This window comes from Athene cunicularia, assembly GCF_003259725.1.
Source record: "Athene cunicularia isolate RWA chromosome 1 unlocalized genomic scaffold, athCun1 chr1_part2, whole genome shotgun sequence".
Taxonomy (NCBI): Eukaryota; Metazoa; Chordata; class Aves; order Strigiformes; family Strigidae; genus Athene; species Athene cunicularia.
In genome coordinates this window covers 19,608,141-19,631,352 of record NW_020799092.1, presented here as the reverse complement: position 1 = coordinate 19,631,352, position 23,212 = coordinate 19,608,141, and the positions used below count along the sequence as shown (strand labels likewise).

Below are 23,212 nucleotides of genomic sequence, written 5' to 3'. Positions count from 1 at the left end.
GATTTCAGAAAAATGCAAAACTTCTGTCCCATTGTTGTCATAAAAACACACATGCATATTCACGTGCATCCAAATTGGTGCCCAGTTTTGACTCCTTTCGACCTTCTAATGATTCAGTTATGTGAATAATTCTTCCATTTGTAATTAAACTTATTCTTACTTCAAAATCTTTAGAATGCTAGAAGAGATCAAACAGAAATACAGTGGACTTCAACTACAGAATGAAGATGTGTATATGGCCACTAAGTTTGCAGACTTTATTCAAATGGCTGTCAGAAAATTCAGAGGAGAGGACAAAGAGGAAGAGTTAGTCATTGATTACGTAAGACCTTGTATTTTGGTATTTTGCCTTTATTGCTATTCTTTCTTATTATTTTGGGGGAGGGTAGACAATGCATCTTATTAGACTGCTTGATACATTAGCAAAAGCAAACAACTATTTGGTCATACAAACTCTTCTTTGTGACTTACTTTTTCAGCTTTTATATATTTGCTTTTTAGAATGGAAGTTTATATGTAATGTCACTTCCACTTTACTATAAACCAGGACATCAAGAAAATGTGGTCGAGTAGATCACTCATGGATTCCTACCCTTCTTGCACTCTCCTGCCAGTATACTTCAGTCAGAATGGTTCTAGAGCTTCTGCTTTCCTGAGGCAAACAGTGCTAGATTTCTTTCCTAAGAGTCTGTTTGAAAACTTTGTGTGAAAGAAGGACTGCATGTTTTTCAAGTCATTAAGCAAGTCAGGATTTCCTGAATTTGGGAATTATGCATTTGATTGAAGTCCACTAGGACCAGCCTTAACCAGGGTTTAGTATTGGTTTAACATAGAGATCCAATAATAAAAAATACAGCAATCTGCTTAACTATCTCAGAGTATGGTCACTGGTGTTCAGGGAGAATATGATTTCCATTTAATTTTACTCTCTTGTCCACTTCTAACAGCCATATAAACACTGTAGAATTTGGCTGGATGTTGGCTGTGGTTGTCAAAAGCTTCTTAAGTTACATTAAAATCTTAGTTATTAAAATGTAAATTAATTTGTTTATTTTGCTCTTAGGTTTCAAAAAATGTGAACAACATGACTGTGAATATGCCATACCAGTGTTTCATAAATGGACACTTTATAAACGCTGATGATGGAAAAACATATGACACTATAAATCCAGCAGATGGATCAGTGAGTAATTCTAAATGTGATCAATACCAGTTTATTTCTATTTCTTTGCCTATTAAAAAATCTAAACCACTAACTGAATATTGCCAATTTCAAAACCATACAGTATACATTAAACAATCCCTAGAAATAATTTGAAATTTTAATTTGCTTCTCAGTCTCTATATTTTACAGGTTTTGCATTTCAGTCAAGCTGCACAGTATAAATATCCTAATTCAACTTCCACTAGATGCCAATTTCCATACCTAGCCATATGCTTTACCTTGATTTCATTCTTGTTTAGCTTTGCAAACAAGAATTGCTATAGTTTAATAGCTAAAGAATTATCTATTTTAGGATATTGTATATATTTTGTGGCAGTCATCAACATCAGTTTTTACTTTACTTTTTTTACAAATTTGATGTCTTAGTACAGGTGTAACTCTAAAATGTCCCTTTAAACTCCCAGTGAGAAAAATGGCCCTTCAACAGCAAACTATATGCAGTTGCACTTTGGTTCTGAACTACTGAATCTTGGTTGAGCAACTCATAACGATGAATTATAAATAATTGTAGTGATTCTGATGTCCATCAGTTTTGGAGTAAATAAATTCTGCTGAAATCAATACCACAAATTTCACGGTTATCAGAAGTGAGACTGGTACTTTTCTGGAAACTCATTATGGAATTGCAAAAAAGTCATAACAATTTTTTGTGTATTTCTAGAACACAATCATCATAAAATACTACGTGTATATGGTGCCTTACGGTAACAGAAGCTCCATTTCTAAGAAATGGAACATGCAGGAGACATTTCAACATGTTTGTATTTAGATCATAATGTCACATTCAAAGACTTCCAATGTTTGTAATGTCGCATTGATTTTACATCTGGAAAGAGAGAGTGAAATCAAGTAGGACAATGCACCTTGATGTGAAGAAGATAGATCTAGGAATCAGAGTCCTTGCAGTGTCCCCCAAATTCTACCAGCTGTTTCTGAACTTTTTGCAGCAAGACTCACCCATGCCAACTGCTGGGGTTGAGGATATTAAGTATTTGCTTACACCCAGTCAAGAAGTTTAGGAGGAAGGAATAACACTGTGCATACTGGCATTTTGGTTTGAGCTAACGGAATGCTACATTTGGACAGATAATCGCCAGTGTATCTTCTGCTTCACTGGCTGATGTTGACAAGGCAGTGGCAGCAGCAAAGGAGGCATTTGAAAATGGTGAATGGGGAAGAATGAATGCAAGAGAAAGAGGGCGACTCATGTACAGGTATGTGAAAGGCAGCTTGTGTTTGTTTTGTTTTCTTGACTCTACTTCTGTTTTCTTAAATCTTCCTCTGAAGAATTATTGCATACATTTCCTGAATATAATGGATGTTCATAATCCCACTGTTAGAGGAACCAGACTAGCCATTTTTCATCCTCTAATTTACTTCAGTGTACCGTCCTTGGGTCTTAGCTGGGTAACCTTTCTTGTGACAGACAAAAATCTTGTGTTCTCTCACTGCTACCATTTTTTAAAATTATGAATGGAAACAAAGAATTTGAGGAAAATGTCTTTTAAATATTGATGGCTTCATTTAATCTATATGCTTATTGTTTCAAGGATTGAAAATTTCCTTGCAAAGGGTATAAATGAGGCGAAGTTTTACAGGCAGAGTCTACCTAGGTTAGGTAGGCAGATACTTTTGACCTTGCTAAGCCTGCCTGCATCTGCCCTCCATATAGTAAACATACAGCCACATTGCCACTAGTTTTGAAATACACTGTAACTGATGCTGGGTTTTCCAGGATCGTATCCCAGCATACTTCTCACCTGGCTCCGTTCTAGGAGATGCAATATGGTCTGCTGCAGAGGAATTGTCCTGTGTAGAAACACCCTCAGCTGAATGCCACATTTATCTGAGTCTCTTCCAGCTCAGTATTTCTTATTTGTATTTGTTTCACTGTGTCAACTCTAGATAATGCCTGTTTCTTTTTTTGGCTGTGTTGTTACTGTTTCAGAGGATAAACAGAGGTTATGCTGAGTGAATGGTATTTTAGTGGTGGTTTCTGATCCCCTGAAGTGCAAGAAGTGGTCTTGGAAGGATGATGCTGCTAGCTACGTGTTGTGAGGGTGGTACTGGAGGCACCTAATAAAATGCAGCGTGATGCTTCTGGTGCCTTACAGCAAGCATAGTGAGAACACTCTTGCAGACTTGGGATGACTAGAAGCTGCAGAGCTTCCCCAGAAAGAGACCCTCTTTTGTGGAGGTAGATTAAGAGTTTTTGATGCTTTTTCTTTTCGAGGACGTGAAAAATGAGTGAGTAGAGATGAGTAAAGAAGCAGATTGCTACTCCTGATTGCCACACATCCACATTTAGCTAATGTGATGATGGAAAATCATCGGCACAAATGTACTAGGCAAATTCTGTTCTTATTCAGTAGGTGGAGATCTTAGACTGTGTTTGACATAGCAGATGACTTTAAAGAAGTTAGGATCTTGAATAGAATTGAAACTTCCTGCACTAAAGAACTCTTGGAGTAGGTCCTGTGTATCAGACACCTGCTTTCTGCAGGGTGTAGTCTGTAGGATCATCAACATTACTATTGGATGTCCTGGCCATGTCAGTTGTTCCTAGGAGACTGCATATGTATCTATAGGGAAGAGAAGGAAGTTTTTTTACCTTCAAAAAAAAAAAATCTTCAATAGTGTGCTCATAACTGCTGCTATGTTAAGCCTGTATTGTGCTGTTCCAGAAGGCTATTCCTGGACACCAGGATAGATGGCAGAAGAAGGATCAGGTACACAGTGAGCAGCTTCAGGGTGGTAGCACAACAATGTATTTGGATGACAAGGGTGGGTCACTGCCCTTTTATTGTTGGACACTGCTCTTTGCATAACTTCTGTGAGGGTTTAGAAACTGCAGATCTAGCTGATTCAGAGGTTTGGCATATGCACCTAGAAGATGATTCTGTCCTCATAAGACTGGGCTTAGACAGTAAGGAGTAGAGAATCCATTGCATGTCTGTACTCTGACAGTTAAGGAAAAGGACCATGGGGGAATGTAATGCTGCACCTGGGAAACATGGTTTTCTGTCTTCTGTAGTGTATCCAGCAAATCATTTGTTATCCCATTAATATAGCTGTAATTTTTACTTTGTTGCATGCCTTGGATGTAAATTCCCCTCCCCTCTTTTACCATATCCACATAGACCAAGTAGATGTAATTAGAGATAAAAAAGTATTCATAAAAGCCACATTTTACAAGACATGGCAGGCACCTTAGAGCATGAGAGCAAAGCTGAAAATTCTGCTTGTCTCATAAGGTATGTGATCAGGTCTTTAAATAAGGCCTGCAGGATGTAAAAAAGTTGAGTAATCATCACAACAGAAAAAGGGCAAGTCAGAACTCATATTAAAATTAAGTAAAATCGATCACAGATTTTTCAGGAGTGTGCACAGATTCAAAGCGTGGACAAACGGGTTTAATTTGTGTTGGGAACATAGAGTGCTTGAGAGCTCAAGTTAACTCTGCCCTAAGGAGAAACTTTTAAGGTCTTAGAACTACTGATTTGTGTTTTACACTTGAAATATCTGCAAGCTTAATTATGTTAAGCATATGGAAAATGTAACTCCCCTACAGTGCATGGATTATTCCTGGATTAAATTCTTCTCTACTTAGGCTACTGGCTCTCTAGGATAGACTGTTCATATTGCAGAGCATTCCCAGTATGAATGAAGTATCTCTCCAGTCCACCTGAATTCGAACAAGGCTCCTTTTTCTCTAGTCTCTGTTCAAACTAGAGTTTTTGAGTGCTGAACCAGAGGGAAGGTTTGTAGGGAGGTTTGTACCATTAAAACCCCTAGCTCTGCTGCTTTGTCTTAGGAATCTTTAATAGAAGATATTAGGCATGCATTAAATGGAACTTTCTCCTTTGTCCCTGCCATGCCACATCTGTTCTTTTACATACTACTGCTGATGCCCTGACCTGTAGCTGGGTTTCCAAGATCCATCTAAAACAAGTATTAAAGAGCATTTTTCCACATCTCTGCAAATGCTTTAAATGGGGAGAATTTACACAGTAGAAAAGTAGGTTCCACAATCAGTTTTGAATACTCTTTACAGAATGTAAAATGCACTTGGTTAAGCTCTTAAAATCACATGGGAGCATTGATTACAAGTCTGAGTACCAAAACACAGACAGAAGCTTAAGAAAAATGTTGATGCATCTGTTTCACTGTCATGTGAGAGATCTAAGACCTGAATGTGAAAATTCATTCATGCAAACAGACCTTTCTGCCTGAGCAGGGGACCACAGAAATTACCTACACATAAAGGTATGTGTCTGGGCAGATGCTTTTTTGAAACACTCTGATAGCTACTCTTAACTCAGCAGTATTTACCACAGTCTTAAATCTCATTGTGTTGCTTCATAAATCTAACAGATGGAGAACTTGAGGCCCAAGGACACCGTGGGCCAGATTGTCAAATGTAGCAAGGCACATAAAACTCAATTTGCATTATGGGTTAGGAGCTCTGTCTTTGGACATCTGGGTGCCTTTGAAGCATCTAACACTTAAGTATTTTAGTCCAAGTTCAGACAATACAAAACTGCATTATGAAGCTAGGTTTCCAAAATCTTAAGCTAGGACTCCGAGTACTTCTTGATACTTTTGATTACTTTACAATTCTTATGTTATTGTGTACTTCCTTTCGACTTACTGGTCTGATTTTCTATAATTGGCTCCTTGTAGTATGACAGAAAAAGAGTACAAATTTTTCAATTATTTTTTTTATTTACAAAACCATAGCTGAACAATCAGTTAAGTTTTCTGTGCTTGTGTCTTCATCCAGTGTCTAGTACAATCAATGTGAAGACATTTGCAGACTAACAGGCAGTTGTTCAAGCTCTTACTGATCTTAATTGAGCAGTGGCTCCAGTGCTCCACCTCCAGTTCAGGGGGAATGCAATTTTAATTACTGTTCTTTGACATACCAAGTATTTTAGGCTGTCAGTGGTTAGATGTCACTTTTCTTTGATGTGGATTTGTAATGTTTCTATTAAAGACTTGCAGACCTGATGGAAGAACATCAAGAAGAGTTAGCTACAATAGAGTCTATTGACTCAGGAGCTGTCTACACTTTAGCTTTGAAGACCCACGTTGGAATGTCTGTGCAAACATTCAGATACTTCGCTGGATGGTGTGACAAAATTCAGGCAAGTGAATACCTAAAGGAAATAATCAATGGCAGTGCTTCTCTAGACTTTTTTTTTTTTTTTTTCTTCTGACAGTGCCAAAAAGATGTGTGGGCAAAAGTAATCAAGGAATCAAAAAATAAAACAAAATTAGATTTTTACCTACAATGTGTCTCCCTGGCAATACAAAAGGACAGTCTGCTTCCAATTGGAGAATATGGATTTGGAATGTGACTCTAAATATCAAAGAAATCAGTTGAGGTGTCATAGTGTATATGCGTGCTTAGTCAGCTCTTGATTATTCATGGAGCAGAATGTCGTTGTGGTCATGATGTGGGTAAGTACAGATACTCATGTGCTATATTGCATTCTGACCAAGGCTGGTGAGTTTGCTTGATGACACAGCACACGGCACAGGTTCAACAGCATTTCCTCAAATATCTTTAAGATCCACAATCAAGAATATCACTCACCTTTTTTTTTCATCCATCAGACCCTCACTTTATGTTCTTCCATATTTCTGTTATCTCTGCTTTTATTTCATCCAACTAAAAATCAGGACTTGACTACAGTATCCATAGTCGCAAATCATACAATAGAATTATACTTGCCCCTTTCTCTGATGCAAAAATGCTTCTGGTTTTGAAGCCCACTCTGTGGCTTTCCAAAACATACTTATATGGCAAATATATTTGTAATAAAAATGAAGAACATTAGATGAAGATTTGTCCCTCTTCTGTCTATTAGGGTGCTACAATTCCAATTAACCAGGCCCGGCCAAACCATAATCTAACATTCACCAAGAAAGAGCCAATAGGGTAAGTATCACTATTTTCTTCTTAGTGACAGCCTTCACATAGAGAAAAGCTATTCAAAAGCTGTGATAAAAAATAATCTTTCTCTGTTTTTCCCTACTTTAAGTGTCTGTGCAATTGTTATCCCCTGGAATTACCCACTGATGATGCTTGCATGGAAGAGTGCAGCATGCTTGGCTGCAGGCAACACACTCGTACTCAAGCCAGCTCAGGTAAAAACAAAAAGGAATGTAGACATGGCTAAATCCTCCACTATTTCTTCAGGCAAAATAATTCAGGCAAACTAGCTGGTTTCACCCACAGGTTGACCGGTCATATGTTTTAAAGTGCATGTATAATAATACAGATTGCTATGATGATACAAGGTTCAGATTGTCTTCAATTCTGCTCTGATGGTACTCTAATTTTCAAGAATGAATTCTTTTCCACAAGAAGCCATCACTTTTAATTTGTCAATACTGTGAGAAGATTAATATTGTATCAAAATTAAGATGTATTGAATGTAAAAGACATCATCACATATTTAATTAACTAGGAGACCTAATCTAAATGTTTCTACTTAGGTCACACCTCTGACTTCCTTGAAGTTTGCAGAACTCTCAGCTAAAGCTGGATTTCCTAAGGGCGTTATAAATATTCTGCCTGGTTCAGGTAAGATTTCAACTTACAATTTTTCTGGGAAGAGTAGGTTATGTTAAAACTGGTGCATTTTACCTGCATTTTACCTTTTTAAAGACCTATTGTGTAAATGCATGTATCTTCATAGGTAGTAGGGTTGCATCTATGTCATATAGCGATTTCACATGTTTCCAGAACAGAATTGGAAAAATCTGTATGTCACCTGGCTCTGGCTAGTGGTAAGAGCTGTCACCCTTTACAAGATCACACAAATAGCATCAACAGTCTGAAAAAGAACATATTACAGAGAAACATATTTCACTTGATTGTAAAACTTCTTTTTTTCTCCTAATCTTGTCATCACTTTGAATGTGATAAATGTGACTGTGAGACCTAGACCAAGCTGGTAAGATGTGTATTGGTCACTGCAGGTCATGGCCTACACCATGTTACCTGGTGTCACCATTGTCCTCTTTCCTCTAAAGGAAGAAAAATGACAGTAACTATATGGGGTAGTCTCTGTTACAAACTAGATTATTCCACTTGGAGTATTAGGAAGGATGTTCTCTAGTCCAGACAGATAGAAGAATTTGGAGACACTAATGTGATCCAAGCTAATTAATGTGAGATTTTTCATAGTCATATGAATAAAGTTGTAAATATAAATAAGGATGTGATATTGTACTCAACTGGCATATTGTTAGTTCTCTCTGTGTTACAGTGCTGCTGCTGGAGTAGTAAAAATTGCCTTTGGACTGTCCAGTTAAGCTGTTTTCCTCATTCTTGTAGGTGGCTTAGTGGGACAGCACTTGTCTGAACATCCAGATGTTCGCAAAGTTGGATTCACTGGTTCAACACCAACTGGCAAACAGATCATGAAGAGGTACTCTCAGCAAAAGATTCATAAATAAACACTGCTTAATCCAGTTCTGAAGTATCTTATTAGCCATATTGTGCATGCAGCAGTAATAGAAAAGCATAGCTATATATCATTGTTTACATTTATGTAGAATTCTGCTAAATCAGTATTGGAAAATAGAGGTTTATACATTTGCACTAGGTATAATTCAAAGGAAATAATGAAATAAGCTATTTAAAAGTTGGATTTATATGATTATTTCTGTTTTTTTACAGTGCAGCCACTAATCTGAAGAAAGTTTCTCTTGAACTTGGTGGTAAATCACCATTGATCATATTCAGTGACTGTGAACTTGACAGAGCTGTAAAAATGGTAATGTTACTTCTAAGAAAAATGTATTTAAACCCTTTGTGATACATCCTTATAGTACTGCAATATTCCTCTTGACTTGCCAAAAACTGCAGTGGGAAGCCCTTGCATGAAAAGGGTGTTTCTTTATGCCAGCACAATTAAACTGTTCATGCTGCACCAAAAAGGCAGGGATCAGTACTATGAGAAATATACATTAGAAAATACAACAAAACAAAGAAATATAGCTGGAAAGTATTTTCATTAGCCAAGTTAACATATTAAAATTGATCTGTTAAAATCTGATACTCAGAAAAAAGTGCTTAAAAAATTGAAGCCTGAACGTGAGTTAAAATATACATTGAGTTCCCTGTTGCCATATAGTTCTTAATTCACCATCAATCACCACAATCCACTTTCCCAACCAGCCATAATGTGTTTAAAGTTCATAAATGTGCAAATGAGAAATTCAGTGGATTTAGGGAGCTTATTTCCTGCTCAGGTAATCTGATTCATCAAAATGACAGCAGATGCAGTTTGCTCACTAAGAAGCAAACAAAGGTCTTCCACACTGTACTTATCCAACTAATTCTGTGAATTCTCTAAGCCAGCATAAGCAGGTACTGCTACTAGGAAGAAACTATAACATGCTTTCCCCATTTTTGGTGTGTCTTTTGGCAGGACAAGAGTCTGAGTGACTGCACAGTGAAATATCTGTGGAAAACAGTAAAAGCTGAAACTTTGCAGTCAGCACACTGCTTGACCCCACCACTGTTGTCAGTTGTAGAAGTGAGAGGGTGACACAGAGGTTGGCCTGACCTGTACCTGGCATTGATGGCTTTAAATGATGGCAAACAATGCTTTTTTTGCCACACACTTAACACTAGCACATGATCCTGGTCATCATACCTACTAATACCAGGACCCTAGGCCTTGTCAGCTGCCAGAAAACTACTTTTTAGAAATTGTATTGGTCCTGCTCTTCCTTCTCCCACCTCCCCACCCCCTGGAAGAGTAATACTAGGTATTAGTTCTTGATAAATAGAAAGGAACAAACTGCATGGGGTCTGAATCCACACTCCTGAAATGCAGATTAGTGATAAGTAATTTTCACCCAGTTACATGCAACTTTAAACATAAGCAGTATCGCTCAGTGGATTAGCAGAGTTTTATAATCACTGGCCGTGGTGCAAGCCCTCTTCTCTGTGATGCTGCAGCAGGTGTTTTTGTGGAACGCTGATGTAAATGGAAAGATCAGTTCATCCTGACCCCTTTGTCTCCACGGACATATGTTTGCCAGTTATAAGATTAGTCTCTTGTTGCATTGATGATGTCCCTTTACATAAAGCATCACGCTTTGAGGGTCACAAACACAGAATGCAACCCAAGGGAACAGAATGAAAGGGAGTCTGAACAAAAGGATGCGTATAAATATTAATGTCTTTTTTCCTGTTCAGGGTATGGGAGCAGTATATTTCAACAAAGGAGAAAACTGCATTGCAGCTGGCAGACTCTTTGTGGAAGAATCCATCCATGATGAATTTGTTAGAAAAGTGGTAAGATATTCAAGGACTAAAGTGTAAGCAGATACTTTATGATGGCAAAAAGATCCAATAGTTTTATAGACATTTGCATTTCTTCTTATTTTCTGTTGTTTATTTTCTCATTATTGCTAATGATAGGCAATGCTGCTCCCCAGGAACATCTTATAGGGTTAAAAGGAAGGCACTGAAGGGAGATATTTTCATCAGTAATGCACACAAAGGTGACACTGAAACAGATGTTGTACCTTCAGGGATATTTCATATTTGATTAGGAAATAAGATTTTAAAAATTACTGCATATAGGTCAATGTGATTGAAGGCTGCTGTGAAGTTTAAAAAATGGCATATTAGAAGCATAGCTAAAATAACACAAACGTGTTAAAATCCAGTAGCTACCACATTGTACTACTGAAGAATTAATTTATTTAGATCAAGAATAGGAAATCACTGTCATAACTCATTTACCACTGGTAAAAGCTAACATTTTACATGCCTATCTTAATAGCAGAAGAGAATGAATACATGAAAACAGAATCAAAAACTTTCAGAAGTAACCAAACATTATCAAGCATAAGACAAAGCCTTATTTTAGAAAGTGAGAAGCATTCTATCTTCTAAGAATCCAGCACTTTCTTAGAGCCTAACTAAAAAAGAAGCATCCTGAATCACTGGTTACTTTAACAACTATTTGCTACATTATGTAACTTCATTTTAATTCGGTAACCCATAGGTGGAAGAAATAAAAAAGATGAAAATCGGTGACCCACTTGATAGATCTACAGATCATGGTCCACAAAATCACAAGGCACATTTGGAAAAGTTGCTGCAATATTGTGAAACTGGAGTAAAAGAAGGAGCCACTCTAGTGTATGGAGGAAGACAAGTATGTAGACCAGGTAAAATACTGTTCAGAGGTGTTTGGAATTTTTACACTTTAAACAAAAGCCATCATGATTGTCTCTGCTGCATTATGTGAAGTAGCAGTATCATGAGAACAGTACCAAGTAAGCCCAAGATACTACCTGAGGCTTTCACGTCTCCTGTTAAGAGAAGCTGTGCAACTAAACCATAACATACGAAATCAGAATCTAGACTGTATGGAAACTTTTGCTCATTTATTTCTGTTGTTTGTGAGGCATTAAGGCTTTCTTCTTGAACTGTCAAGAACCATAATTATATCTATTTAGATCACAGTAACACTAAAGCCAACTGAGGAAACTACTAGCAGAGTTTGCATAAGGTGTTATTGTCAAAAGCCTGTTTTGCTATATAGACAATATGTATGCGAAGTTTAGTGGGCAGGCATGAAAGCAACATTTTCTCATGGACATCTGTTCTTTGTCAATAATGAAGAGGAAACATTTGCATCAGTTTCAAAACATAATGATTACATCCCTAAATATAATGAAAGTGGAGATTCATAAACATACAAAATCAGCGTAACAAAACTAAATGGGAAACATTATGGAAGGGGGTGGCGTTTATGTAAAATCTCTGAGGTTGATTTTACCCACTCAGACTGGAATACACTTAACTCACTAAGGTGTAGGTGTCTAGGATCGCATGTAACACCAGGACAGTTCTTGACTGGCAACAATGAGCTAGCTTTTGGACAGGTCTTTCCACCCTTCAGAAATGAACAGTCATGAGGTGGTCCTTCGCCTCAGCATTTTCCTTACTTCAGCATCCATAAATCCTAGGCAAAGCTTCTGCCCGCAGCATGTGATTCCTTGTTTGGAATATACAGATCTTTACGGCCACGATCTGTCTTCTTGTTGGAAGAAAACAAGAAAAACAGTGGCCTCTGCAACATGCTGTAACCTTATCTTTCTGCTCTCAGAGTGCAGGGTCTTCCCCTGAGGAGTCACGTGGGCTGTGGCATGCAGATCTTCTGGTCTGGCAGGGAACAGCACATGTTGTTACTCTGATCAACACAGGCCATTCTTTTAACCTTTCTTCCACTGTTTCTATGGTGCTTACATACACGCATCTCCATTCATACTTCATTCGTATCAATCTTGATATTTTCTGTTTCAAGTCTCAACATATCAAAGTATGGAAAAGAGAGGGCCTGGACAATACAATCCATGAAGCATTTTCACCATGCTTAAATGATGCTCTGTCCTCTGTTTAGGTTTCTTCATGGAACCCACTGTTTTCACAGATGTTGAAGACCATATGTATATTGCCCAGGAAGAGTCCTTTGGTCCTGTGATGGTGATATCTAAGTTTAAAAATGGGTATGTTCTCCAGTTACTGTTAGGAACTTTCTCATTTTCAGTCTAAGTGTAGAAATGACAAGAGTACGTAGTATGATTTTGTTAAATCTTTTAAGACCAGTCTGAATCCCTAGATCCTCTTCCAGCTAAATTCTGAGAAAATACCCCTCTTGTGTTGACATAGAACAAATGGTATTAGTAGTGTATGACCGGATAGAATGCAACTATAAGTGCCAGGTCTTAAATAAGACATAGTATTCAGTGAAATGTTTTTGCTGAAGTTGATGTGGTAATTGCAACAGCTTGATCAAATTACAAAATGTGTATTTTTTTCCAGTGGAATCACTTATTTTTCTTTGTCACAAAAGACCACAAAGCGTTGTTGTGCATTGTGTAATACTGGCACATTACTGTTTCAAATGAAAATGCCTCTGTATATTTTGTAGACTGCCAGTTTTAATAGCTTTTATTCTAAATCATAAGAATTATTTTACACACAGATAAGATTAAAACCCTGTGTAGAAACTTCATATAACTATTTCCACCAGGTTTCATTTTCTGCAGTTTGATAACACAGTTAAGAACCAGCCACATAGATAACGTTTCACATCTATAAATTATGTATGGTGATAAGGGACTACACTGAGTTTTACATTTTTATGGATTTTTTAAGCTCTATGGAGATAAGATGTAAATAGAAAATAGTACTCTGGACATGGCCTGAAAAGTTGTGACTTGATAGAGGCCTGAATTTCAACCTTTAATTTTCATGTAAAGCAGGCCAAGACTGTAGCAAACTGATTCATAATCTGCTGCCAGGCTCTGCTTTACAAGTGTTTTTGTATTGCTCTAATCCCCAAGTTGTACTGTAACTGAAAAGTTGGTATGTGTACTGTAACTTTTCACATTTTTTGGTGTAGATCTTAACCACTGAAATGTAAGGTTACAAGTTTTACAAGTTAGAATCAAGGGTATGAATTTCCATAGATCTGTCAGGTTGACACATAGATTAGTCTTTAACAAGTTATCTTTGAAAAAGCTAACTGGAGAAGAAAGAGCATGGAAAAAGGTGCTTCAATGACATTGCAGGTAGAAGGTTGCCAACACTTGTTTATTTTACCTAGTTGCAACTGAATAATTTCTTTCCCCCATAGAGATGTTGATGGAGTGCTGCGACGGGCAAATACCACAGAATATGGATTGGCTTCAGGAGTTTTCACAAAAGACATAAGCAAAGCTCTCTACATCAGTGAAAAGCTAGAAGCTGGAACAGTTTTTATTAACACATATAACAAAACTGATGTGGCAGCACCATTTGGTGGATTTAAGCAGTCTGGCTTTGGAAAAGATTTAGGTAAGTTATTCTCTCCCTCCCTCATTTCTCACCTGACAGTCCAAATCAATGAGAAAACAACCTTAGCTGTGGTACAGTGTGTCTAGTAAAACAGGAGCTATGGATGCATTTCCTGCATAGAATCATAGAATGGTTTGGGTTGGAAGGGACCTTAAAGACCATCTAGTCCCAACCCCCTGCCATGGGCAGGGACACCTTCCACTAGCCCAGGTTGCCCAGAGCTCCATCCAACCTGGCCTTGAACACTGCCAGGGAGGGGGCAGCCACCACTCGTCTGAGCAACCTGCTCCAGCGTCTCACCATCCTCACAGTAAAGAATTTCTTCCTTACATTTAATCTCAATCCACCCTCTTTCAGTTTAAAACTATCAACCCTCATCCTATCCCTACACTCCCTGACAGAGTCCTTCCCCAGCTTTCCTGCAGCCCCATTAAGTACTGGAAGGCCGCTATAAGGTCTCCCCAGAGCCTTCTCTTTCTCCAGGCTTGAACAACCCCAACTCTCTCAGATTGTCCTCACATGGGAGGTACTCCAGCCCCTGATCATCTTCATGGCTTCCTCTGGACACGCTCGAGCAGGTCCATGTCCTTCTGATGTTGGGGGCCCCAGAGCTGGACACAGCACTGGGGGGGGGGGTGTCTCATGAGAGCAAGAATCCCCTCCCTCGCCCTGCTGGCCACACTGCTCTTGATGCAGCCCAGGCCACAGTTGGCTTTCTGGTTTGTGAGTGCACATTGCTGGCTCATAGTTAAGTTTTCCATGTACTAATACCCCCAAGCTCTTCTCTGCAGGGCTGCTCAACCCACCCACTCACCACCCAGCCTGCATCTGTGTTTGGGATTGCCCAGACCCATGTGCAGGACCTTGCACTTGGCCTTGCTGAACTTCATCAGGTTGGCACGGCCCCACCTCTCCAGCCTGTCCAGGTCCCTCTGGATGGCACATCCCTTTCCTCCAGCGTGTCGACTGCACCACACAGCAGCTCCTACATTGCTCCAATTACAGCCATCTAGTTCCTCTCCCATCCCTACAATATTACTGCCTCAATACCTCCAGTTCAGCCCTTCCTGCATATTTACTAAACAGCATGCAGAATATTCCTCGCCAACTCTTCTCAGAGTGAATTACAGCTTGTACAGAGCTGCATACAGGCTACAAATGCTGTCAAGCAGCAAAGGTATCGGTCAAAATCTTCTTTCCTTCCCCTCAGAAAGAATGCTAATTTAGGTTTCTCCTCTAAACTTGTAAAGGCATGGGAAGCTTTTTTTTTTCCTTAAAATGTCATAAAAATTTGCTGACAGCCACAGAGAAACGGGTATTAAAAAAATCTTTTCAAAACCAGTTTTAAAAGTGCAGTATAGTCTGTCAAAGAACAGAATGGGTTGTTAGGCGTTGGAATATGCTGCCCAGGGAGGTGGTGGAGTCCCCATCCCTGGAGGTGTTCAAGAGTAGGGTCGATTTAGAGCTTTAGGATATGCTGTAGGTGGGAACTGTGCTAGGCGAACGGTTGGACTAGATCTCCAGGGTCCTTTCCAACCTAGATGATTCTGTGATTCCATGAAAGAAACTTTACAAGCCTGGATAGATCAAGCCTTGTGGCAAAGAAAAATGAAAGAAAAAAAACTTTTCAGTGACAAAATAATTTTTGCCTTTAGAATCTCTAGCAAGCATCAGCCACTTCCTGAAACCAAAATGAGTAATAATATCAGGAAAAAAAGATTACCAATTTTTACACAGCTCCTTTACCTAGGAACTTTAACATAGACAAACCAAAGTTCATGAATTCAGCTATGAGCTCCCTCTGGCCATCTAGCGGCTGCTGCTGCTTCAGTCCCACCCAGGTGGCTGTTTGTTAAATTCCAGTTCCTTTTTCTTTCCACATCTGTTGGGTTTGGCCTCTTGTCAAACCTGTCCTGTAGAGCTCAGTGGGAGGGTAAATTCGTTTCCATTGTTCCTTAAGGACTCAAATATTGGCTAAAGCATTTTAAATTTTTTCTTTAATAATAGTTACAGTCTCTGACAACATTCTCTCATTTAGCTGTTACTCTAACTGGTGAATATTGTGCTTGTACAGGTGAAGAAGCTCTTCATGAATATCTCAGAACCAAGGCTATCACTGTGGAATATTAAAGTAACAGCTTCACTTCGAAAGTAAACTTTTGGCAGAGTTTGAATCTTAGTGACTCCATGAAGCACTTCATGTCACGCCCAGGATATGCTGTCTGCAATGCAAAAAAAAAACCACCCCACAAAACAATCCCCACCCATTCCATAGATAAGTTTCTATAAATCAGGTCCAAATCTTAGTCTGACAGATAAAAGCATTTGAAAAATTAACCCAAATTATTTAAATTATGCAACAGCAGCAGTTGTTAGCACAACCCCCCCCAAAAAAACAAGAACATAGTTTATTTTTTCAATTACAACTGAAGAAAAGAGTTCACATGCCTACGTCTTATTTGTGTGAACATACTATTTCCATGATCATTTAAAATCCTTAGTCATTAGGCTTCTCTTAAAGTTGAACTAAAATATACCGATTATGCCATTTCTGCTGTAAACCAGAGTTCACGTTTTACGGTAGCAATTAAACATTCGGCTCTGGTGATTCTTCAGCAGTACAGAAAACCTTTGTGCCGTAAGTAAATCAACGCAAGAAAGTGCACTTACTATGATCTTTGTATAGTACATACAGAGTTCAACATTGGTGTTAAACTATGCATATCAAACTAAAGTTACTGAAAATATTTTCTATCTTCTGTTGATATGGAATGTGTGACCTGCCTGCAGTTTGAAAGGTGGTTATGTTAACGGATTAAAATCAGGTTTTGTGTCTGTGCACATGGACTGTTATTACTGTTTTATACAGCATGATTATTACTTTGTATTTCATACTTTTTTTTAAGATCTATGGGAAAATATCCTGTAAAATGACTGAGCTAAGATGTTGGCTTTCAAACTTTCTTCAGTTTGAAGGAAATTTTCCATATATTGAGACCTTATCTAAGAAACTAAGCCTACTAAGACTGCTTGCTCTTCCTAAGAGAGTGCACTCCACCCAAAGCTTAATCTGATCTGTCGGCTGCCATTAAAAGTAGCAGTCCCATTCCTTAAGACTCCTATCCTTCCCCTTTGCTAAAATATTTTGTGGTTTAATCAGTTAATCCCAGAAAATCATGCCCCTATTCTATTTTTAAGAAGCGGCATTAAAAAAAAAAAAAAAAAGACCAGAATCCTTGTTACTGATATTACAGAAACAGGTATTAAAACTATGGCTTTAAGTATGGGATTTAAAATAAATTCTGTAAATAATTGCAGGTTTCAAGTCTTGATGTTAAGTTTAATACTTGAGCAAACACAATATAGAAAATTTTACTTTAATGGTATAGAAAATACAAAGTTCCTTTAAGAAACAAATTATAACATCCAGGAGCATGACAGATACTTCTGTAATGCAAACCAATCTGTGAGGTAAATACAACAGCCCAAATCATTGTATTCAACCTATCTGAGGTAAGTATGAGTAAGACATAGTTTCACTGGTTTTGATTTCACAACCGTTTCAAGCAAATACAGGCCAGCTGAAAATACACCTTTTTATTTTTTTGGCAGTGACAATTGTTAACTAAATGGGGAGGACAGAAACGTGGCAGGGAAAGCAGGAGATAAGAAGCGCCACTTTAAAGCAACTGTAACATCACGGAGGCAGGCGACCATTTAAGTACTGAGGGTATCTACTACAGCCACACATGTTCCAGATATGAGCTCAGTGCAGGCATAAAGGGAGGGAATCCTTTGCTGAACTGTCAAATCATGCCTGTCCTTACCCACGCTAACTCACCTTGAAATGACCTCGGCCACTGCTTTAGTGGTCAACAGTTATTGCCACAAATGCAATGTAGACAGATCTCTAATGTGCTTTGAGATAATCTTTAATATTGAAGACATTGTACATAACACTTCACAGGACATGGAGTATTAAAAAACAAAGCTTTTTTCCTAGTTAATTCTTTCCTGCCCTTGAAGCAAAAACTTCTTCCAGCACACTCTAAACATATGTTTTCAACAAAGCAACAGAACAAGAATTTTAACTACTCCAAGTGCCCCAAATTCTAGCTGCTTTATTAGTCTAACCTACTACAAAGCTTATTTCCACATTGTTTGATGAATAAAACCGTACTTAATTCTTCAGAAATCCAGCCTGCCTCAGCCATGAGTGGATCCTGAATCCTCTACCATGTAAACTAGAGCATTTCACATGATCCTGAGAGATGCTACACTGGGAAACACGGTAGTTTTAAGGGCCCAGTCTTCAAATTAAGAAAACACAATGTGGGTTTGTTGTTGGCTTGTTTTAGGTTTGTTTTGGTTTTTTTAAGTAAAATAAAATGCATTTACTCATTTACTTTGCTGTCCAAAATTTCTATCTTGCCCTTTTCCCCCTTTTGTTTAGGAAATTTAATGTTGTCTATAGTCACTTCACCAGTTATATGGTCATCCTCAGATTCTGAGTCATCTTCTGAAGTGAGTATCTCTTCATCTGTATCAGAATCACTCAGTTCAACTATAGCCACATTCTGGAAAAGAAGTCCTTAGTTAACACATTATACATCACTATAGCATTTATATAATATGAGTAAAACATAAAGCAAACACATGAAACAGCCTACTACCGTGAGAAAACCACTGTTATAAAGACTTCTGCATTCTAGGATTATGACAGATATTAACAAATTCCTAAATATTTAAATTGTAATTTATATTGCCTACAGCAAATAAGGCCATTTTTATATCATTATCAAAGAGAGAAATGAGTTGATAGCTGAACTCATAGTCTAAGTAAGATACTTAAACTGATAAGCAGAAGGCATCAAACCTAATTTTTAGTAAAGAATTCAAACCAACTCATTTAGTGTATAAGGGGTCATGACATATACATACACACATCTGTATATCTTTATTGATAAAGTTTACATCTTATAACCTAGCAGTGTTCATGGCATTACAACTACTGCAAAATAGCAAGTTTTTAAACTGCCATGATATTTTTTGAAGCAAAAGTGATTGTATATTCCCATATGCAAGAGCCATGATTTTTGAGGTTTATCTCTATGAAAATATCTGTCTTTAACTGATAATTCTCACCTCAAAAACTTTTTGCATGCAGTAAAGCAAAATACAGGAATTTTAATGCAAATGAATTTCTTCAGTGATTTGCAAAAAGCATTAAGCTATTAATCACTAGGTTTCCTGGCTTGTTTATTATCAAGCCAAGACACTTGTCAGACACTGTCACCTGAAAAATCTTTTAAAAATCCCATCCAAATTATTCACTCCAGCATATTAAATCAAACTATTTTAATGATCCACTTCGTTTTCCCACTATTCATTCGGAATCCTTCAGCATATACCTGCACTGGACAACCTAGTGCGTGTAGGCTGGATACAATCTACAGGAGCTCTGAACCCATCCAGTGGCCAATAAATGTTCTGAGACCTCACACAACCAAACCCCGGGCTGCCTTATTTCTGCTTTTCATCTGTGGGTCTGCAGGCCAGAAGGCACTTGTCTGGGATGTGCACATATCACATCACCTTCATATTACAATTTTCTTACACAAGCATGTGGCTGCAGCACTTCAGTTAAAAACAGAAAGAAAACATTGATGTGAATGTAAATCAATAGACAAATAGCAGCCATAAAGGATCACAACAACGTTAACTTTTCTAAAACCCAGACTTATAGCCAGTCCTAAAAATACCTACACACACAGCTGAAAGCCAGTTACTACTCTTACACTAAAGCTTTCTGTTATGCCTTACTATTATATGGCATATTGTAATGTATGCCTTACATTGTCCAGTTTCTAAAGCAAGTTACCCACAAGACATTTAGAATTTGTCACTTACTTTTGATTCAGAGTTGCTGATTCAAAAGTATGTCTTATTCTGGCCTTAAACTACTTCATCCTCAGTGATTAAATTCTGCAAGTATGAAAACCAAGTTGTAAATTATAACCAAATAAACATTTTTATTACAACTCTGTTTTCAATTTGTAGATCACTAAGATGGTGAAGACACAGCCTTATCTATCAAATTAGCTCATTCTAAGATCAGAGAATTATTTTAATCACACCTAAATTTACTTAACAAAATAAAAAAATTATAGTAAGCATTTACCATTTCTATAACTTTTTCTGTTGTACTGTCTAGATTTTCAATATCAAACTGATGAGCTGGTGCTGTTACCATTTTTCTTCTTAGCTCATCATTTGCATGGGCCATCTGTGGTAAAAAGCTCTGTACTCGGTCCAAAACTGAGAAAGAAATAATTATCACATGTATATACACAAACAGATGCACATTATACATTTATACCTCAGAAATCTGAGCATTTAAACAGATTCCATTTCAACTGTAATTTCCAGCTACCATATTTTAAGTGTGCTGGTAGGAGGATTTATTAAAGAATACAATTTCCCAAGACATAAACAGCAAAAATATCTTGAATCTATTAGCATGTGGTGCAAGAAGTCACTTCAAACAATTCTATTCGGATTCTTAAAACAAAATGCAACTATTTTACAGAAAACTTGCTTGTAAATTCCATGGTTTTAAATATACATTGAGTGCCATCTTGAGAAACTTTCACAACGGTATTATCTTCAATGGAAACATGTTGTCCTCCTTTCTTCCCCATTATAGACTGAAAGTCTCAAAGAAAATGGAAAAATCAGGTGTAGCAGAGATGCCACAGGTGTCATGCTACACTAGAGAAAATTCACCATAATTATCAAAAGGGGCTCTGCATTTAAGATGGTGGGAAAGAGACCGATGCTCTAGGCTGAAGTATAAAGCACTTATCCTCTACAGAAATATCCCTCTAAGCTCAGTAGGACTTCCCAACAATTTTAAGACAATCAGTGTCACTAGGAAAATCACATCCATTTCCCTTCCATGGAGGAAGGGAACATCCTCATGTGCCTCCACAGTTTCTTCAAATAATCTCTGCCCCACACATGCAGATGAGCCAGTCACTAGTGTTCATTCTCCATGAAGAAAGAGGTACTATTCCAAGTGAGCTCTACAGAAGTCAAACAGGTATAACCTACCTTTGAAACACTCTCATTCTTGTAGAGACTTTTATCCAAGAAAGAACTCAATATAACAAATTGTTTTTTCTGTTACTTTTGTGATTGAGCTGAGCTTTTAAAAGCACAATAATTTGACAAGAGTTCATTTTAAATTAAATGCTTTTACACACCAAATATTTTATATTCAGAAATTACTTCTGAGAAGGGATAAGAATCCCAGACCAGCAAAAAAGCAACAACTCTATACTGGAAAAGAACAGTCTGAGACTGAGGAACTCCAGTATGTTTTCATGAGAAGAAAAACTCCTGAAGATACACTACTTTGAAAGAATAACAATTTTTACACTATGTCTTCTTATGCACGGAGTTACGCTGAAGAGAAAGTTTGCCATCTATGTGTATCTTTGACTAAGAAAGAAGCAACATAGCTCAATTAAAGAAAAAAAAGTTTTCTTAATGCATTTAAATTAATTTGTTATGAATGAATGGTTAGATGATCTGGCTTAATAATTTTGCCAGCACATTTAAGTTCTGAAAGCAATCTACATAATTTGCATCCATTTGAAAGTATCTGACTAAATGAAGACCAAAGGTACAACCTGGTGAATTCACTATATGCAGAGAGCACGAGTATTTCTGCAAGGAGAACCAAGTCCCTAAAACTTACAGCTGTTGACGCCTAATTTATTATTGTAATTTAGCTCTGCAGAAGCAGCAGTCACATGATTAACCTGCGGGATGTGCAACTGCAACGAAGGACCGAGGATGAGTAGAAACAGAACACAAGAGTTTCCTCCTTTACTAATGCAAAGAAAGCAAAAGTTATGTGAAAGATATTAACTACCACATGACACTGTTCCAATAACAAAGCCCTACTTACCATTACTCCTGGGCATCCTAACCGTCTGTAAAGTTGTGGCTGCCTTGCTGTTACATTTTGAACTAATCAACAAAGTTTCTTCCAGCCCTGGAAACAAACAAGTATTTGAATGCTTACCTGTGGCAACCGAAAATGCCAAATTTTAACCGTGGTGCTCTCTCCTGGCTGTTACTTTTCCACCTTTCCACAAGGCTAAACATGAGGATTCAACTGTCTCTGCCTCCAGAAATTCCACACTGCTAGAAAATACGGTTACTTAATGTCTGTTTGGGGTGATTATCTCCATATTTCTATACATAGCACGCAACGAATGTCTAAACTTGCTAGCACAAGTGGCTGTGAAAGCAGACAGATCAGCAGGTTCAACATGGAATTAAACAAATTCAAGGCAGCAGTCAGGATCAGGTATTAAAAGGACAGAGCAGGCACTTACCCCCTAACATCCTGCCCCTACAGTCGCAGATACCGGGCGATTACAAGACTGTGGAGCACACAGTGCTTACTTAAACTGACAAGTTCTCTGTAATTATCACCTGCTGCGGCAGCTGTTGGAAGAAAGAATGCTGGGCTATAGGGACCACTGGTCTGACCCAGTGGGTCGCTTCTTACAGGCTCCCACTGTTTTTAAAGTCTTTTGTGAAAGATTTATTCAGTGACAGATATCAACGCAGAGAGAAACTTCCTGCAATAAACCTCGCGATGTTTTGCTGTGGGAACAGCTCACGCGTGCTAGTTACACTGATTTACGTCCCTTCCTTCAATGAAAGCCGCACCCGGTGCTACTAATGACCTACGTAAGTACTTTCAAGAGTAGCACCGTAAAATCCAGACGATGTAGGGAAACTTCATTAATTAGACAACTGCGTTATCATGACCACCAACACAGCCGTCAGCCCATCCACTAAAAAGGAGCTTTATTTCTTTTTAACATATTTTTATCCTCACAGGAATGTTGTTACAACTCTCGATACTAATGCAGCGTTTGCTTTCGGTTTTTCCTTCCTGTACTTACTCGGCACTGCCCAGGAAACCGCACCTCCCCAGAACACGTGAGGCGCAACGAGTAACAAGCGGAGTGCCGGCAGCCAGGTGGGCTGCAGAGCCCCCTCTCTCGGGCAGCCCGCCGGCG

General features: G+C 38.1%; 2 protein-coding genes across 2 annotated transcripts in view; one reads left to right on the top strand and one right to left on the bottom strand.

The window, feature by feature from the left end:
• Positions 1-16,352, top strand: part of ALDH1L2 (aldehyde dehydrogenase 1 family member L2) — a 29,144-nt gene extending 12,792 nt beyond the window's left edge. Inside the window, exons 9-22 of the mRNA XM_026867813.1 lie at positions 175-322; positions 1,064-1,183; positions 2,312-2,439; positions 6,222-6,372; positions 7,099-7,169; positions 7,273-7,378; positions 7,730-7,817; positions 8,574-8,667; positions 8,919-9,015; positions 10,449-10,547; positions 11,266-11,431; positions 12,670-12,775; positions 13,909-14,108; positions 16,183-16,352. Of these exons, the coding sequence (XP_026723614.1) occupies positions 175-322; positions 1,064-1,183; positions 2,312-2,439; positions 6,222-6,372; positions 7,099-7,169; positions 7,273-7,378; positions 7,730-7,817; positions 8,574-8,667; positions 8,919-9,015; positions 10,449-10,547; positions 11,266-11,431; positions 12,670-12,775; positions 13,909-14,108; positions 16,183-16,238 (1,630 nt within the window). The 3' untranslated portion in view covers positions 16,239-16,352. The remainder of the gene's footprint in view (positions 1-174; positions 323-1,063; positions 1,184-2,311; positions 2,440-6,221; positions 6,373-7,098; positions 7,170-7,272; positions 7,379-7,729; positions 7,818-8,573; positions 8,668-8,918; positions 9,016-10,448; positions 10,548-11,265; positions 11,432-12,669; positions 12,776-13,908; positions 14,109-16,182) is intronic.
• A 991-nt stretch (positions 16,353-17,343) lies between these two features.
• On the bottom strand, positions 17,344-22,214 carry C1H12orf45 (chromosome 1 C12orf45 homolog). The gene is made up of 3 exons (XM_026867814.1): positions 22,084-22,214; positions 20,290-20,426; positions 17,344-18,685 (listed from the first exon to the last, which is right to left on the bottom strand). The coding sequence occupies exons 1-3, from the start codon at positions 22,097-22,099 to the stop codon at positions 18,503-18,505; spliced, it is 336 nt and encodes a 111-aa protein (XP_026723615.1). The 5' UTR covers positions 22,100-22,214; the 3' UTR covers positions 17,344-18,502.
• Between the last annotated feature and the right edge of the window lie 998 nt (positions 22,215-23,212).

Excerpts from the sequence above, each read along its gene's own strand:
- C1H12orf45 (XM_026867814.1), bottom strand. Across the intron at positions 18,686-20,289 it reads CAGAAAAAGTTATAGAAATG|AATGTGGCTATAGTTGAACT; the intron begins GTAAATGCTTAC and ends CTTCTTTTCCAG.